Source organism: Cicer arietinum, chromosome 1 (genome assembly GCF_000331145.2).
Source record: "Cicer arietinum cultivar CDC Frontier isolate Library 1 chromosome 1, Cicar.CDCFrontier_v2.0, whole genome shotgun sequence".
Lineage (NCBI taxonomy): Eukaryota > Viridiplantae > Streptophyta > Magnoliopsida > Fabales > Fabaceae > Cicer > Cicer arietinum.
The window spans coordinates 3,643,092-3,662,689 of record NC_021160.2 but is presented as its reverse complement, the minus strand read 5'-3'; the positions used below and the strand labels follow the sequence as shown (position 1 = coordinate 3,662,689).

At 27.3% G+C, this 19,598-nt stretch overlaps 3 protein-coding genes across 14 annotated transcripts; 2 read left to right on the top strand and 1 right to left on the bottom strand.

Annotated features, from left to right (window-relative positions):
• Window positions 1-369: 369 nt before the first annotated feature.
• LOC101489776 (GDSL esterase/lipase At1g29670-like) lies at window positions 370-4,149 on the top strand. Of its 4 annotated transcripts, none has more exons than XM_073368282.1 (6): window positions 370-640; window positions 1,797-2,070; window positions 2,172-2,296; window positions 2,727-2,972; window positions 3,368-3,611; window positions 3,741-4,149. In XM_073368282.1, exons 2-6 carry the CDS (start codon window positions 1,821-1,823, stop codon window positions 3,950-3,952), a joined length of 1,077 nt encoding a protein of 358 aa, XP_073224383.1. In that variant the 5' UTR covers window positions 370-640; window positions 1,797-1,820; the 3' UTR covers window positions 3,953-4,149. The 4 variants fall into 4 exon arrangements, with proteins under 4 accessions (XP_073224383.1, XP_073224381.1, XP_012568216.1 ...); XM_073368280.1 differs by having other exon boundaries at window positions 3,732-4,147; XM_012712762.3 differs by having other exon boundaries at window positions 371-640; window positions 3,371-3,611; window positions 3,741-4,145.
• Window positions 4,150-4,472: 323 nt separating this feature from the next.
• Window positions 4,473-6,745, top strand: LOC101494708 (GDSL esterase/lipase At1g29670-like). Its single transcript, XM_004485902.4, has 5 exons — window positions 4,473-4,955; window positions 5,350-5,474; window positions 5,549-5,794; window positions 5,878-6,115; window positions 6,204-6,745. The coding sequence occupies exons 1-5, from the start codon at window positions 4,706-4,708 to the stop codon at window positions 6,428-6,430; spliced, it is 1,086 nt and encodes a 361-aa protein (XP_004485959.1). The 5' UTR covers window positions 4,473-4,705; the 3' UTR covers window positions 6,431-6,745.
• Window positions 6,746-10,700: 3,955 nt separating this feature from the next.
• On the bottom strand, window positions 10,701-19,195 carry LOC101493118 (floral homeotic protein AGAMOUS). Of its 9 annotated transcripts, none has more exons than XM_027334406.2 (9): window positions 19,152-19,195; window positions 18,053-18,289; window positions 13,213-13,294; window positions 12,996-13,057; window positions 11,919-12,030; window positions 11,734-11,775; window positions 11,333-11,374; window positions 11,037-11,221; window positions 10,701-10,953 (listed from the first exon to the last, which is right to left on the bottom strand). In XM_027334406.2, exons 2-9 carry the CDS (start codon window positions 18,277-18,279, stop codon window positions 10,950-10,952), a joined length of 756 nt encoding a protein of 251 aa, XP_027190207.1. In that variant the 5' UTR covers window positions 18,280-18,289; window positions 19,152-19,195; the 3' UTR covers window positions 10,701-10,949. The 9 variants fall into 9 exon arrangements, with proteins under 9 accessions (XP_027190207.1, XP_012572503.1, XP_012572521.1 ...); XM_012717049.3 differs by lacking the exon at window positions 19,152-19,195 and adding an exon at window positions 18,937-19,062; XM_012717067.3 differs by lacking the exon at window positions 19,152-19,195 and adding an exon at window positions 18,937-19,059 and having other exon boundaries at window positions 11,919-12,018.
• Between the last annotated feature and the right edge of the window lie 403 nt (window positions 19,196-19,598).

The following is a 19,598-nucleotide window of genomic DNA, read 5'->3' as shown; positions in this document are numbered from 1 at the left end:
TTATAAATAAATAAAAAATTCAACATTCAATAACTTAATTATTCCTTATTAAATATTTTAACAAAATAAAAATAAATTTTTATTTAAAAAAAGTATTCAAAAAAAATTATTTATGGTAAATTTCTTAAAATAATTTCTCATTTTAATTTTTTTAAAAAATTTTATTATATAATTTCTTTTATCAAATAGATAAAATATTTTAAATGATATTTATAATAAATGAATTTACTATTTAAAACTTAATTTTCAAACTTAAAAAAAAAATTATAATATAAAAGTAAACCATTATAAAAATCATTTAAAAAAAGCCTTAAGAAATATCTTTGACAAATATAGATTGTTGCTTCACTATCAGAAAGAAACAAGAGAACAATGAAATGATGACAACAGAAATTAAAGACAAAATTCCCATTCATCTTTAAGACGGATTTTGTCTTCAAGTATTTCCAAACTTCCTATTCATCTTTCAAAAACTTCCTATTTATCTACCTTGTTCTCAACAATGAAGTATAGCTACAAACATTTATCTTTGATAGCGTGTCTCTCTCTCTCTCTTAATATGTATATTGATGATTGTTTGAGGTTATGATAATCATCATATTATTGTTGACGGAAGGAATATTGGCACCCTTTGGTTAAGGTGAGTTTCTAATTAGCTTATCTAATTTTACGTTGTATAAACTCATTTATTTAAATTCATGAATTTTTCTTTTAGTTTTATACAGTACTGGCATATGATACTTTGTCATTTAATCTTTTTATTTTTTTTTCTTATGATGATGGGTTTTTATGTTGAATTGCAATTACTCAATTACATTCTAGAGTTTTTTTAATCTTTAACCCTCCTTTTCATGTGAAAGGCATGGAGTTTGATCTGGAGTTAAATTAAATCTTATTAATGATTATTTTATGAGTACATTATTTTTTAGGCTAACCCTTGACTTAATTTCAGGTAACGTTTTAGTCCTTTATTTTTTTTTTCTTCCCGATTTAGTCCTTTATTCCTAAAAATATCAAATAAAGTATGAAAATATGAGTTTATTTGAAGATTTGCGTTACGAATTTGATGAAATTTGTATTATATTGAAGAATATAATTAATTTTATGAGTTTTGATTGAATTTTTTTTTTGAATTTTTGTACAAAAAATGATATCATTGTTGAAATTTTAAAACATAAAATATCAAATTGTCACTTAAAATTAAAATAAAGGAGCAAGTCGGGAAAAAAAAAAGATAAAGGACTAAAACGTTACCTGAAATTAAGTTAAAGGACCACGAATGTAATTTAACCTATTTTTTATTATAAAATTCTCTCTAAAAATGATTGACTAAGGTGCATTTTGAGTGACTTTAAACAAATTAAAAGAATAACCTGATATTTCGTAAATTTAAAATCTCAAATTGACCAAAGTTTATAATTTCAGAATTTAAAATGGTAGTTTACTTATTATTTCAGTCGGCATTCAAATCAATAAAGTTCATTAACCACTTGATTAACCCTGTAGTTAATTATAGACATAATATTTAACTATTTATTAACATTCCTAAAAAAAACCATTTATTGACATGATGTCAGATTTGTTTCTCTGCAAAGTAAATATTGCTAATATCTTATCTGATTAGGAACTCAATATATCAGCCAGTTTGTATTTGACATGTTTTGGTTTTTAGGTAACTTTTCATCTATAGATAGACTATGGATGGTCCCCTATTTTACTCTAATTAGAAGTAGTATGTTTAATTGAACGCATCATTAATATATGCATGTCTTTAACTTATTCTTGGTTTTTTCCAGCTTCATTAAATTTTCTACTTAGAGATGGCATGTGAGATAAAGACATGGTTTGTGATGACTATTCTTTTCTTGTCTGCAAACTATTTGCAACATTGTGTCTATGGAAAATCCCAAGTTCCTTGTCTGTTTATTTTTGGAGACTCTTTATCTGATAGTGGAAACAACAATAACCTTCCTACCTCTGCAAAATCCAATTACAAACCTTATGGAATCGATTTTCCAACAGGTCCAACTGGAAGATTTACCAATGGTCGAACTTCAATTGACATTATAAGTAACATTCTTTCAACTTAACTATTATAAGTGGTTTTCTTTGTTCTTTGCTCGTACCATAAATTTTTGATTCAGCTAAAACTAAAGTCTTTTTTATTGCAGCTCAACTTCTTGGATTTAAGAAATTCATTCCACCATTTGCAAACACTAGTGGTTCAGACATACTCAAAGGTGTGAACTATGCATCTGGAGGAGCTGGAATTCGTATTGAGACAAGCATGACTATGGTATATATCGGTCCATTTGGGTTGTCTTATTTGAGTTTTTCTATTGACATAAGAACTTATGAGACTATTTAGAAGAACTTATGAAAATAGCTTATAGTATATCCATAAGCTGTTTCTACTTTTTAGCTTGTTTCCATATGCTTTTCAGGATAACTTATAAAAGCAACTTGTAACTTATATAAAAACAGTTTAGTTTTATTTTTTCTTTTATTATAGAGATAGTTTATGCATAAGCACATATATGATAATAGCTTATACTACAAGTGTTTAGTTAAATTTATGTATCCAAAAAGAGCTTAAATAAATCTAATAGCCTTTTTCATTTCAATGATTGTTTATTTTGATCTTCAATTGGTTTTGTAGATGACTAGATGATTATTTATGTTACATTGCTCATACATGCCACCTAATTAACGTTATGTCCATACAGGGTTCTGTTATCAGCTTGGGACTACAGTTAACAAATCACAGAGTTATAGTGTCTCAAATTGCTACCAAACTTGGCAGTCTAGACAAAGCTCAACAATACCTTAACAAATGCTTGTACTATGTGAATATTGGCAGTAATGATTACATAAACAATTACTTTCTTCCCCAATTCTACCCAACAAGACTCATTTATAGCCCTAAGCAGTATGCAGAAGCTCTTGTTGAAGAGTTATCTTCGAACTTACTGGTACATCTACTCAAACTCTCTGCGTTTCACTTTTGTTTTCACAAAATGATATATAGAAGTAGAAGCGATGCGTGTGCCGTTGTTCCCTCATCAATCAGTAGTTGGGGGCCTTTGCTCCTCAAAGACATGTGTCGTTGGTGGATTTTGTTAGGTGGATGAGCCTAGTAGTACACTTTGAAACTCAATTCCTGTTGAGCGGCAGATATAATATTTTGCAGACGATTTAAATACGGGGAGTTGTAAGTGGCAAATTTATATTGCTACCACGATCTACTCAAGTTCAGCTTTTGTCACTTTAATTAGTTATAAAAATAAAATAAAACAATAGTAGCATAGCAATTAAAGTTACAATGTTTATAATAGGGTGATTTAATAATGCCATTTGTTATATGTAGCAGAGTCTACATGACACTGGAGCAAGAAAATATGTGTTAGTTGGGTTGGGGCTTTTAGGCTGCACTCCAAATGCCATCTTTACTCATGGGACAAATGGGTCCTGTGTTGATGAGGAGAATATCCATGCATTCATTTTCAATGCCAAACTTAAATCTCTAGTGGATAATTTGAATTACAAGTTCTCTGCTGATTCCAAATTCATCTTTATAAATAGTACATCACATGGTCTCCAGAATGCAGATGGTAATAATTTTAGTTTTGCTTAAACTTCAATTCACATACTGTATATAATTAAATACAATTTAGTGTGTTTGATTGAGGTGCATACAATATATTTATATATAACCATGCTGCATGTTCTAGGGATCTCAGGTTTTGGTGTTTCAAATGCTCCTTGTTGTCCATCAAGGTTAACTGGAGGGTGTAGTCCTAATGAAAGGCCATGCTATAATAGGAGTGAGTATGTGTTTTGGGATGAATTCCATCCCACTGAGGCTTGGAACTTATTCACTACAATAAGGTCTTATAATTCATGTAACTTAGTCTCCACCTATCCAATGGATATTAAGCACCTTGTTGACTAAGAAACTAAGATGGAATCGGAACCCATAAATGAGATCACATCACAGCTTATTGCCCCTAGTTCAATTGGTTCAAGTTATTAGTATGTGGTGATTGATAAAGAGCTATTAGTTTAATACATCTTCATAAAACCAATTTGTAATAAAACCAATTTGTAATAACGTGAGTGATATAATTTTTTATAAACTATTTAGAGCTTCATCTATTTTTCTAGTATGAAAAATAAAAATATATTGTGGACCTTTTGTGTTTTTTAAGAAATTAATTCTGAAAATTAACTTGTCAAATCCATCATCCTTCATTAATACTTTATTTTGACAATTTGGTGACAAACACCCTATATATAGACCCCCTCCTCCATTTTGTGATTCACACACTCCTCGCATATAGAGAGAGATGACTTGTGAGACTAAAACATGGATGGTTTTGCATCTTCTTCTCCTCGGTGCAAGTTGCATGTAACATTGTATCTCCCCATCAAGTGTTTTGTCTTTTTATATTTGATGACTCCTTGTCTAACAATGAAAACAACAACGATCTTCCAACATCTACAAAAAACTAATTACAATTCATATGACATTGACTTTCCTAATGGCCCAACAGGAAGATTTACAAATGGATTAACAACAATTGACATAATCGGTAATATTAATTAAGACTCTTTATCTATCTCAACTCAAAGATGATTGTAAATTCCTTCATCTTGTGATTCACACACACTCCTCATTTTCTTCTTACATAATACATATAGAGAGATGGCTTGTGAGACAAAAATATGGTTGGTATTGCATTTTCTTCTCTTGGCTGCATGTTGCATGCAACATTGTGTCCATGGAGTATCTCAAGTTCCTTGTCTTTTTATATTTGGTGACTCTTTGTCTGACACCGGAAACAACAACAATCTTTCAACATCTGCAAAACCTATTTACCATCCATATGGCATCGAGCACCCACATGGTCCAACCGGAAGGTTTAGCGATGGATATACAACAATTGACATAATTGGTAACATTATTTGCACCATTAATACTCTTTATCTATCTCAATTCAACTATTATTGTAAATTCAATAGCAAGATTTTAAATTGCATTGCAATTGAAGATGTAAAATTATAATTGTGGAATTATATTCAATATTAAAATATAATCGTCATTGTGGTTAAAACTCAAAAAGTATGTAAACTCTGCACCCTAATTAATTTAATGGAATTAAACCTATAAATAAATAACTATATTTACTTTTTTTTTTAGGGAAAATAACTATATTTACTTAGGCCTTAATATATAAATATGTTGCATTTTCTTAGATAAATATTTTTTGAAAAATATTAATCCACCTCTGGAGTTTGTCCATCCACCATATTTTTGTTAAACTGAAAGCTAACAATTTATGATTGTAGCCCAACTACTTGAATTCGAGAATCCAATCCCACCATTTGCAAACCTTAGTGGGTCAGACATACTTAAAGGAGTTAACTATGCATCTGGTTCAGCTGGAATTCGTGAAGAGACAGGCAAACAATTGGTATAATTAATTTTTGGTATGTTAATATTGGATATATTTTCATAACGGCACTAAATTCGTGTGAATATATGCAGGGTAATAATATCCCCTTGGGATTACAGTTAAAAAATCATAGAATCATAATTTCTCAAATTGCTACGAAGCTTGGAGGTTTAACACAAGCCATGCAATATCTAAATAAATGCTTATATTATGTGAATATAGGAAGCAACGATTACATGAACAATTATTTCCAACCACAATACTACTCAACAAGTCGCAACTATACTCCCGAACAGTATGCTGAAGTTCTTGTTAAGCACTTGTCCCAATATATACAGGTTTATAATTACATAATATCTTTTCATTAAAATGATTTGGTTATTTATATTAATAAAAAAAAAAAAGTAATTTTGTTGGGCAGGATTTGCATGGTATTGGGGCAAGAAAATTTGCGCTATATGGGGTGGGCTATGTAGGTTGCTCTCCAAATTCAATCGCTACTCGCGGCACAAATGGATCATGTATTAAACAGGAGAATCTTGATGCATTAATCTTTAGTCATAAACTTAGAGATCTGGTCGATCAAAACAATAACCAGTATCATGATTCCAAATATATCTTTATAAATAGTACTGCCATCAAGATTAATAGTTCACTTGGTAAACATTTCAATATTTCATATTTTAGGTGGTTATAACTTATAATTAATTAATAAATCAAAGTCACTATGTTTTTTGTTAATTTCAGGTTTTACAGTTATCCATGCTCCTTGTTGTCCAATGAGGTCGGATGGGATGTGTATACCTGGATCAAAACCATGCTCTAATAGAAAAGAGTATGCTTTTTATGATGGATTTCATCCCACATTTGCTTTGAACTCGATCACTGCATCAATTATATACAATAGTACTGTTAGTCCAGGAGTGACTTATCCAATCAATGTCCAACAACTCGCACAACTTGTCATTTCATGAATTACTTCAACTTGCAATCACGTCCTTAGTTAATCTTAGCTAGCTTTTTTGCATACATATTGAGTAGAATATATTAGAATTTTTTCATAAATGTTTGACTGTTGGGATTATTTTTCTATGTAATAATTAAGATGTTGTAAACTTGAATTGAGTTGATTAATCTCAATTTGCAACATTCACACACTCACAACTCACAACTCACGCTAGATGTGGTGATAAATTTATTTCAAATCGGTCCAATGCCTTTTTATATGAATACTAATAAAGTACCCATGCATTTGCTCCGGTTGAGGGAGGTTGTATTAATTTGATAGTTCGATAAAATTGATAGTATATCAGCTTTGTTAGAGTGTCATGTGTTTTTTCAAACTTTATTTTTAAATTTGAATAGTTTTAATTTATTATGTTTTTTTTTTAATGTAAATGTGTATATAATTCTAAATATGAATAATATAGTTGCATAGATATATTTTATTAAACGTTAAATCTTATAAGTGATAAATTTATGGTGGGTGAGTGCATCAACTGTTTTTAGTTAATGGTTAAGAATCGGATGATTTGGGGTTCAAATCTGGTTGAAGGAAAAGAATACTAACTTAATAATTAATTACTAATTTTGGTCATTTAAAAAAAAAATAATGATAAATTTGTTTCGTGTATGATAATGATTTTGATTTTTTTTATCCGTGAGAATTTGTCTATCTTATGATAATTCAATTTATTAACTAACATTTTATTTCATGTAGGATTGTAATATTGAAATTTTTATTGGTGAGACTTCGTTCCCTGTATAAATATTGAATATCATAAGTAATATCTTATTACATATATGATAATTATTTTAAATTTTTTATTAATGAGACTTTATCACATGTATGATAGTTCAATCTCATCAATGATAACTTATCTAATGTATGATAATTATTTTAAATTTTTTATTAGTGAAAACTTGTCACGTATACGATAGTTATTTTGAAATTTTTATCAGCAATAATTTATTTCATGTATGATAATTATTTTGATATTTTTAATCATAATAATTTTTCGTGTGTATGGTAGTTTAATCTTGTAAATGACAATTTGTCTAGTAGTTGTTTTATAGTTCTTATCACTAAGAACTTGTCTTGTATTTGAAAATTATTTTAAAAATTATATCTTTAAAATAGTTACACCGTACATGATAACTATTTTAAAAATCACTTTGTATCTACTTTTATCATTTTATATCTTTTTACTTCAATAACTATAATACACTTTTAAATTTTGTCAATTCTTCTTTCGTAGATGTCATGTTTCTAAATATGGTATTAAAGCAAACTTAGTATCCCCTTTGATAGGTTTATTTTTCTTCGTTGCATTTTGTTTTGTCTTTCTTTTCCTCGATTTATTTACTTTTTGCAAACTTGTGTTTTTGTGTTTATTCATTTTTAATCTCATGCATTCATCTCCTTCTACGCAATTTCTAAATTTGGTTTAGATTTGTTTTTCTTAAATCTTTCTCTCTATTGCAAGATTTGACGTTGTTGTTGTTAATGGAGATTAAAGATATAAATTTATTTAAAATTTGTAGTTGTGGATTTAATAAATATATGAATTTTTTTAAAGTTGATAATGAATTTTCTAAATTTTATTTGAAGGTGGTGATGAATTTTTTGTGTTTATATAAAAAAATAATAACATTCTTAAAATTTTAAGACATATCAAATAGTTATTTAAAAATAAATAAATAATTAAATAAAAAAATTAAATTATTATCTAAAATTAAATTAAATAATTACGAGATATATTTTGCAATATTATTAAAACAAAATTATTTGAAGAGTATAGTAAAACAAAGTCAAGTATCTATAATAATATATGATATATTTCAAAGAGTGCAATGGCCGTCTATTAATTTTATATTGACATAATAATTTTACATTAATATTTAATAGAAAAGTATTATGTCTCCATATTACATAATCAATTTCAAAATAATTATACAAATGTGGAGTAATGTAACAAAATAATAAAATGTTATTAAATATTAATATAAAATAGTTTTACACAAAAAATATATACTTTTTAATGTCTTTGATATTTAAAAAAATTATTTAATTATTTAAAATTTTTTTTTTTAATTGATAATTATTCTTTCAAGATTTCATGTTCATTATAGGCAGGGGCGGACTCATCTTGAAATGAGGGTGAACACTTGCACCCCCTGTATTTATTAAATTTTCACCTATAGTTTAATATTGTTTATTTTTTACCACCATGAAATTTAAATTTTGCACTTTACTTCAGTTGGTATTGGGCTTCCCATCAACTTCACCACCTCACTTCACCTTAAAAGTTACGGATACTGTATACTATTGTAGATTGTCTAATCAGCATTTGCTCTATTTAGGAATTGCAAAATGATTTTTTTAGTCCAATTCAATTAATCTAACCGGTAATTACTTTTAAGATTAATATAAATATTAATATTTTTTTACATTGTTAGACAAATAATTACTTACTAATATACAAAATATTTGATAACTTTATTAAGATTCTATGATTTCACAATTTTAACTTCATATTTTACAAGAATTTATGTTAACCTTAAAATGTTTTATAAATGCCTTGAGATATTTGTAAAGAAAAAAATACTAAAAGTAAAAAAAAATTATATTTTCAACTTTTAAAAAATATAAATTTGTTATTTTCAATTCAAAAATTCCAATTTTGATTTCTTATTAAGTGATGAGGGCATTTGTTAGCTGAGACAAAAAAAAAATAAAAAAATAACGTAAACCAACATAGATCTATGACATATGGTGTGGGCCTATAGGGATATGGAAGACAATGGAGGATCAAAGGATACAGAAAATGAATAAGATGGACCCATTGTTTCCTCTGTTTCTCGTGTAACCAATTAACCATATTTATAGGTATTTTTGGGAATTTATTTACGTTTGATTTTTTTGTTGCCAAATAATTACATTAGATTAGAATATTTAAGAGAACCTATTTAACTACTATTACATTGGCCTCCTCTAAAAAAAAAAATTTACATTGGTTCAAGTTGAATTAATTTCGATTTCTTAAACAAAGTTTATGATTCAAATCTTATGAATAAAATAATATGGTTGAGAGTGGAGATTCTATTAAAGGCGGTTAACACAATAGATTAATCCTAGATTGAACTAATAGATTTTATATAACAATTAAGTTTTTTTGAATATATTACAGTTGGGTTGATACAAAAATTGTGCCTTTTTTTTCTTTCTTAAAAACCTAGTTTTATTTTTAAAGTAATAATATTGTTACAGTAGTTAAAACACGTTTAATTTGTGAATTATTGTGTAAGAATATGTTTACTACTGATTATAAAATTATATTTTAACTTACAAATAATTTTTATTTTTTTTTGTTCGAACTTTTTTTAAATAAAAATAAATAAACAAACGAGTTCAAGTGAAAACCTGAAGTAGTTTTTTGCAGCTTCTGTAAACAATGAGTATAGTAGATGACAGAAAGTGTTAAAAAAATTATTGTCATTTGATAGATTGGTGAGAAAAGATACAAAATTGTGCATTTGATGATAATTTTAAATGAAAAAGACGTGGTTGTTCTAATGTATTCTCTCATTCTTTTCTTATTATTTTTAACAAAGTTTACAAATATTAAAGAAGTTAGTCCTAAAGATAAATATATCTAAAAGTGTTTTACTTTTATATATTTAATTCATCCTAGAATTATTAAGATGGAGAAAATATTTACTATTGCTAATGTTAAATTAAAAGGGGTATTTTTGTAAAAAAATAATTAATACATGCAGAATTTTAAAAATTATCTTATATCCAAGGACAAAGACAATGAAAACCAATCTTATAATTAATGACAAATATAGTAGTTAATATTCAAAAGAATTCATGAAAATGATCTAACTGATGTTTTTAAGATGCTTTTAGTTTTTTTTGCTGCAAAATCTTCATAATAACTTTTTAAAAAAAGCAAAATTTAAGTGAAGTTTTCCCTTATTTTCTTTCTCAATTTTTTACAAGACTTATTTCATTTTTATTTTTTATTTTTTAATAGCAAAATATTATATTAGAAACCAAAGCAAGCAATACAATAAGTACTTAAGAACATCTTACAAGTAAATATTTATGTAGTATAAATGTTTTGTTAAGTTGTTTAATCAAATATTCTTATCTAAATAAAAAAGAAGTAAAATGAAAGCATAGAAATTATATTAAAAAAAAAATGGAAGGATAGAGATTGTGATTTGTTTGAGAAATAATTAGAACAAACAAGTGAAGGTGTCTTCTCCATTATCTTAGGACACATCTCAGAAAGCGTTTCATAATTGATACATGATATAGTCTTAAGATGTCTACAAAGCCACTAAATAGTACTGAGGGAATACTTACAAACCCTTCTCAATTCAGCTTTTATATATATATATTACCCTTAGCATTTATCTGCTATCATCATCATCATCATCATATACCAGAAGCAAATTACTACATACTTCTCAAGCACAAACATATCAACTGCATAAGTACAAGAAAACAAAAATTCAGTAGTTAGAAACTTAGAAGGTAGAAATGGAATTTGAGTAGTTATAGATTCTTACACTAATTGAAGTGACATTTGGTCTTGTCGTGCATACTGACTACTAGGTTGTAATCCAGTGACTTGAAAGTAACCACGAGAATCATATTGTTGCTGCTGCTGCTGATGCTGAGATTGCATAGATTCATAGCTTGTGCCTCCAGGTAACACACTCATATTATGGTGGTTCCTTTCACTTTCAGCTATCTACACCCCCCAATCAACAACAAATCATAGCCACAATTAATTAGTAGTCATAAATATCATAATACTAGCTATCAATTTTGAACACTGTAAGATATAGAATGAATGAATGACCTTTGCTCTCAGAAGTTGGTTGTTATTGTGCAAGTCTATTTCCTGCATTGTTTACATTTTAGTTATCACATTTAATTTCAAAGCCCTAATTTTTTGTTTCAAACAAAATTATGCTACATACATAGGCCTTCTTCTTATGTGAAAATAATTTAACTTACATCACAATATTTTTAGACTATTTTTAGCATAAATATTTTGTTCTGAGAGCTTATACATTTTTATAAATTATACGAAAATAGTTTTTTTATGAAAATAATTTATACATTAATTCTTAAACAGTAAACACATATGTTATAAACATTTAACTAAATTGTTTATCCAGTAGTTTATTATCCGACTTTCCGGATGAAATTCTAATGTATTAACAAAAATAAAAACAGGAATAAAGTAAAAATAGTTACCCTCTTCTGCATGTATTCAATTTCAGCAAATAAAAGCTGGTTCTGATGATGTAGTACAAGAAAAAGGAAGAGGGATAGAGTCAGAAAAATGCAGGATTTGTTGAATGAATATATAGATGAAATCATGTATCTTTTCAAAATTGGTAGAAAGCAAAATAGTTGTTTATATTTAACACCATAGATACCTTTTTGGAACGAATCCTACTTATTCCCTTTTCTAATTTACCCTCCAAGTTTTTGAGTTCCTTGGCAGTCATAGAGCCCAAAGACTCACCCATCATTTGCCTGCACTTTAATCTTTTTCAGCAAGGATGCTCAGATAATACACATTATAATATAACTACAATATGCATCATTTCAATAATGTAACCTATAAATTTCTAAATTGAATTTTTCTCATAAAATAATATTTTAAGTGAAAATCTCTTCATTCTTTTTTGTAGAATAAATTACACTCATTTTTCTTAGACCTTATGGAAACTTGAATTACAATATGTTCTTCTCTTAAGTTATGATCTGTATTTCTCTTCTTTAAAAATTAAATATGTATTACAAAAGAAATATTTTAATGGTAGCAAACAAATTTAAATAATCAATTTCAAGAAAAAATCCTTTCTTTACAACATTCAATGTCAATGATGTACAATTAATTTTGAACACTTTCCAATTGATATTTTTACTTTAGAAATTTAAATTCAGTTTTAAGAAGCGTTTTCATTGGCAATAGTAATTTGACAAATAAAATAATTAAATATATTCCATAGTTGATGATAGTAGAGGTTCTTAATGATTTTGTGAACCAAAAATAGAGAAAAAAATATTTGCAAAATATTAAGAAAAGTGCAAGTCCCTTGTGTAACAAAATAGACATAGCTGTATAAAAGTTTCTAAAGAGTGACATTCGTTATTTTATAAGTCGATTTTATAAAGATTAGTAAGATCTAATATAAAATTTTAAGATGATCGGACCATCTCTCATTTATATCCACACACAAAATCTATAATATTGGACATGACGATATAGCTATATAAAAATTTATAAATTATTATATCTGTGACTTTACATTTAAGATGGTTGGTTAAATTAAAATAGAGTAAAACATAATCCATTATAGTTGCATTTTTAGAGAAGAGAAGGTAGATTTTAGATGTATCTTGCAAAGAATACGAGTCCAATTCTCTCTTTCATTTTGAGTGAGTTCCATTTTAACTCTTAAGAATAATAATTTTGTTATTCTTGCATTAAGATTAGATAAACTTGCCTGTTGTTATTCTGCAGATTACTAATTTGCGCACGCAATTTGTCTGCTTCTTGCTGGTAAAACTGGAGAATATATATGAAATCATTGCTATAAATGTTAGTTTATATAAAAAAATACATTGGTTATCAATATTGAGTTATGATCAAATTGAAGGAATCAATCCATCTAACCCAAATAAATATGAAAGGAGTAACTTTGGATTTAATCAATACAATACCTGAGCATTAGCCTCAGAAGCAGATCCAGTGCCAGATGAATCTGAACATGCTTTTTTGTACCTTTCAATAGTTGCTTTGACACTGCAATGATTAATAGTATTAATTAAAATTCATGCATACATTTTATATTAGCAAGCTAAATAGATAAGCAACTTAATCATGTGAAGAACAAATTTAAGAAATATGCTAGGTATGTAAGACACAAATTGATGTATTATATATAAGCTGAGATACCAATAAATAAGAGTAATATTGACAAAATAATTAATTTGGTTTTAATACTAAAGACAAAAAAATAAAGAGAAATCAAAATATTCAAATTGACAAATTAAACTTCTAGTCAAATTTTTGATCGGACTTTACTTATACTTCGATTAAATTATTGATTATTAGAGTTTCTTCCCTTCCCTTGAGAACTTGAGGTTTAAAACAAAAAAAAAGTTAAACCTCCAAAATCTAATCATCCAAAATGGGAAGTTAATGAACTTCTCAAATTAGTAGTCTTTTGTTGTTTGGCTAAGGACATGAAGAAGTTATATATTCAAAGTGCTACCTCTAACACAAACATTTTCTCCTCCCTCTGAAATATATACTTACTACTAACAATATTTGCCTATGAAAAAAACTATACTAGGTGTTTATTGGGTCTAATACAAATTATCATTAACAAAAATCTTAAATTTATGTTGAATACTCCTTTAATCCCTTGCATAAAGATAAAAAAAAAAAAAAACTATAATTCAACCTATAAAACTAATTAAGGCACATAATAGAAGTAATAGTAGGAAGGTATTAAAAAACTAATAGCAATAGTAGGAATCATGTTATAAAAATGTCCAATATATGTGATTATTTACTAATAGCAATAGTAGGAATCATGTTATATATGTCCAATTGAATATTTTTTTTAGGGCAATACAATTGAATGTTTTACATGAATATAATTTTTTTTTCACCAAAAATTTAAGGTGAAAAGATGATGCTCAAATTTAAAATAAGAAAGATTTTAGGACTTATTAAATATTTAAATTTTCGTTAATGTTATTGGAATGAATCAAATATAATCTATTTGTAAATATTTAATTAACCTAAAGTCTTATCTACATGACATATTATCTCTTAACCCTGAAATTTTTTGCTTGAATAAAAATATTATTAATGTAAAACTTAAATGGAACTGTAAAAATAAAGCTGAAATATATATTTTCTTTCTGTCTAAATCAACTTTCTATTTGGAATGTTTGAAATCATAAGGATACTAGGTTGCAATGTCTCTTGTCATCATTAATTAATTAACTATGATTGGATTGAAGGTGTGTATGAAGGGAAATGTATAAATAAGGATTTTACATTTCAAATAAATAATCTTAAAATATCGCTTGATTTAAATTTTCAAATATTCCTTCTCTCATTTTACAGAGATTTTTGTATCCATCCAATAAATTCAGCAGTGATCAAACTGCAGCAGAATAAAAGAAGTTTTTGTAGCAAAATAAAATAAAATTTCACATCCTGATGTAAGCATTACTGCCTTTGGATCTTTGTAATGTTTCATACGCAATACCAGATTGCTCAGGAATGAACAAAAATCAAGAAATAACATTTGACAAAAGCAAATATTATCCAATTTGTAATAAAAAAGATCAAATCATGATGTAAGTTTTCACTTTTTAAACACCAAAAAAAAAAAAAAAAAGCATGTAAGTCTGGATTGAGTAAATAAAATAAAATTACAAGGACAAATTTAACAAACAAATTATATACTCATATATAAATAAGTTATTAAGATTGTTAATTTAAGTTATTAAATAAAAAATAGAAAAAATAAATTAAATATATTAACAATTAAAAGAAATAGTTAATTAAATAAATAATGTAACTAACTAATCAAATTAACATATTATAAATTTATAATACAACTTTTACTACCTTATTAATCTGTTATATGAAGGATTATACTTTCACCTTTCTCTTACGTATGCAAGAAACAACCATTTTTCAGTTCCATGATGTCAATCAAAGTATTTAATTTTTTTAATAAAAAATTAGACATAGTACAATATTGAAATTAAGATTAACCGGAAAAAGTGGAGTCTGATTAATGGTCAAATCATGGAACTATCTCGGTTATGTGAACCTTAAACGCAACTATTTAAAAGCAACATCGAATGATCTCATTCCTCAGTCATCCAGTCAAAATCTGATGACTAGATGTGATACAAAATAAAATATTAAAATAATATACAATTTTGGAATATTTACAAAATTAAAATATTTAGGAAAACAACCATTTTCTGATACCTTAATTTCCCCGAGCAACTGATTGGTTAATTCTGCCACGCTGGCACAAGATCCCACTATATGATTGGTTCAACTATTTCTAGTACTGTTTTTTGGATCAAACCCTTTTCTTAATGGTTAATACCCTAAGCCACATTGAAATATCCACCTCGATGAAACCAACATAAGACTCAAAATATTCAATGTAACATTACTAACACAAACTTTTGAAAAATCATAACAGTAACAAAATACTGTATATAAAATTAAATATTATTATATTTTTTAAGTCTTTTCCATCTGAAAAATGTGAGAGAACATCACAACCGTTCATTTCAGCTTCTGCTACAGCAGTAGCAGTAACAACAACAATAGTTTTACGCTTCCCAATTGCATGGAAGAAGCCAAATTTTGAGAACTCTCTCATTGGCTAAACCTCAATTGTCGTACATTGTCTCTGCCACTACCATTTACCTCACTCACTCACTTCAATCTTCTTTTTTTTTCTCTCTCACACTCTCACTAAAAAAAACCCTTTTCTTTGTTTTGTTTCTTTTGCTTTCATAAATACATATCCGTGCAAGATATTCAGCAAACCACAAATTTAAGTAAAAGAAACTAACAGAGGTGAAATGTTATTAATGATAATCTAGTTGAGTCATTCTTATTAGTTCATCACTATTTTTACAGTATTTTGCTGGTATGAAACTATGTAAATAGGTTTTCATTTATGAATCATGGTTAGGGATTCAAAAATATAAATTTAGTATAAAAAAGAACAAAATTTGATTTATCAAAAGTTATATGTACAATTTTCAGTGCACTTTTCAATATAAGATTTCTATATTTACATGTTTAACAAGTTAGTATTTTCCTTAATTTATATATATATAGGATCCGAGTAAATAATTTTTATCATAATATTTTCTAAAATCATACACTTAATTAGTTGAGACGTGTTGACATGACATTGTAAAACTTTTTAAGGCGCATGAAAATTAAAACTCATGAAAATAAATGTTAGAATAAATAAGAGAAGGGAGAGAAAGGAAAATTTTCCAAGACAAGGGTGTTTACCTACAGAAGATAAATGTTTTTAGGGTTGAAATGGAAGAGGGAAAAGAGAACCAAGAATGGGAATCATGACATAAACTCCTTTGTCAGAAGTCAAGAACTGAAAAATCATGTGTGTGACGTGACCAAAGATTCTTTCAACCAAGACAAATCCTACTAGACTCTAGTCCTTAAAAAACCCTAACCAGATTCACCAAACCTCATTTCCTAAAACGGAGCCAAAATCAACCAAAATGTTTCAACTTCGACACTATTTTGACCATACTCAACTTTCCATTTTGCTTTCAAACAAAATAAAGTTTCATTTCTTTATATAAAAAAAGCTTGATTAAATGTTATTTATACCCAACCCTTTTTTTTAATTGCTAATAAAACCCTAATTTTTAGGGTTATAACAGTTTGACCTAGAATGAGATCTTGCAAGTGGGTACAATTGAAATTTGGGGAAACCTCAACTCAGGTATTTGGAATGGAAAATCTTTATCTGGGTGTGGATTATTCTTAGCTAAAATTGTTGTAATAGGTTAAAAAAGTGAAATTTTCTGCATAATCTTTCACAAACCCTAAAAAAGATCCTTTTTTTTTTCTTTCACCCTTTGTGGTTTATTTATGTCAAATTGACAAATAGCTTGAAATTGTACTTTGGTTTCTTGATGTATAACTGACTTGTTATTAAGGAAGTGTCAAGGAGATAGATGGGTTGGGCTAATTGGAGCACATGACAGCTTTTTCTTTAGGCCAAAATTCTTAGCATAGCCACACACACACATAGATATGTGTAAGAGAGAGAAGATTTTGAAGGAAGAAGGAAAAGAGAAAAAAAGGAAACAGAAAAATTAACAAGAATGGAGAGTGAGTTGAAGGAAAGTGGCTGATCTCACAGGACTGCATAACTTCCCAAATCCTTATACCTATTGTTGCTACTTACAACAAACCATATAGTGCTTCTATTTCCATCTATTGCACCACCAGATCTATGTATCCAACAAACCATTAACTAGAAGGAAATAAATCATCATAAGAAGAAAAGATAAACAACATAAAAAGCTCATAGAAAGGAAAAATCCAAAATAGAATAGTAAAGAAATTAAAATAACATAAAAATAATTTTTTTTTTCTTTTTGGGTACTTGGGGTTATTACATTTTTTTTTAATCTGTAAATATGATATCCTTTGACCTCAAAAAACAGAGATAAAAAGAGGGGGAAAAAAACTCTACCTTAACTGCATCACAAAAAAAAAACATGTTCTTTGTGTTTTAAGTCCTTAAAAAAAAGATTTATTTGTAGGATTAAAAAAAATCAATAACCCCAAGTAACCAAAAATAAAAAATATTAAAAATATCATTCTTAATATTACAGCAAAACCAGTGGAACAAAATCATCAAAAGGGCTTCTAAGACTGAAGAAAAAAATTGGAAAAAAAATAAATAAAGAAAAGAAAGAAAGCTTAAAATATAGTGTTAAGAAAGAATAATATTGATACCTGTTATTAGCATATTCATAGAGGCGTCCACGGCTAGAGAAGACTATTAGAGCAACTTCTGCATCACAAAGAACAGATAATTCATATGCTTTTTTGAGCAATCCATTTCTACGTTTGCAGAAAGTTACTTGGCGATTGGTTGTGTTCTCAATCCTTTTGATCTCAATCTTTCCCCTTCCTATCTTTCTCTGTGGAGAATCTGACATAGATTGATTTTGAAAATCCATACCTTGCAAGCTGAATCAAATCAAAGTCAAATACAATCAATAAATTATTTGTTATATATTTTTATGAATGAATATGAATATATCAAAATAAAAATATAAAAATAACAATCCATTTTTGATAAAAACAAATTTTGGTTTTCTGAGCTAGTTTTGTTTGATTAGGGAAAACATGAAAAGGGAAGAAGAGAAAGATAAAAAGAAAGAAAAGTAATTATTAGAACTTAGAATCTTATTATAAGGCTCTTTAACCACTCTAACACTTCACTCTTTAACATTTACTTCATTTGTTCAAAGTTTTTGATTTGTTATATGAAATCTATATTCTATAGTGGAGTTTATGTTACCAAATCTGGATTTGGAGTGTGAAAAAGTTTTGATTCAACCCAAAAGAGTTGAAGCAGTGAGAATGGATTTCAAAAGATGTGTTTCAATATTTTGTTCACTAACTACTAACCTTTGATGAGGAAACAAAAGAAGAATATAATTAAGGATACAACAGAAGAGAGATGTTTCAGCTATATAGCTCTTGATTTTTTTTCTTTTTTCTTTTTTCTTTTTTTTCTTTCTCTTTTCTTTTATCTGAACAGGAAGAAGATATATCAAAAAATAAAAGCAAGTGGCCAATGAATTGGGTATTTATAAAGTTAAAAAAATGACCTTTCATCCATCATGGTTTATTTATGCACCACAGACTAACACATACTCATATGACATCTCTAATTTATTAAATTTTCTTTTCTCTAATTTCACTGATTCAGTGGCATATGTTTTTAGATGAATTAAATTACAGTTGCAAAAAAAAAAAAAAAATCAGTGATGAACCAAGTAGGGCATTTTAGAGAGAGAGGATTTTAATGGGGGGTGAAAAGTACATTGGGCTTAGTTGTGAAGTTTCCACCTTGCAATTGATGTTACACTGTGCCTTTTACTATGCATCTCTTCAAGATAAATGTATCTATGGACTCAATTTTTGCCTTATATTGAAAACTTTGCTAGTTTATTAGATAAATTAATTACTTTTTATTTATTTATTTATGCTGCATTTCAAGAAGACGTGCAACAATGTGCATTTAAATTTTGTTCATATCATTAATATGGGAATTTAAATTAAAGTTCAATTGAATGTTTATATTTTTGTCTAATATAAACAAACAGATATTATGAATATATAATGTGATTTGATTGGTTATCTTAGGTTGTAACTTGATTCGATGTATGGATAAGAAAATATTATATTGTCAACTACATATGTAACAGTTAACCTGTCTTGAGTAAAAAAAATATTAATTTTAGATTTAACTTATATATATTGATAATAT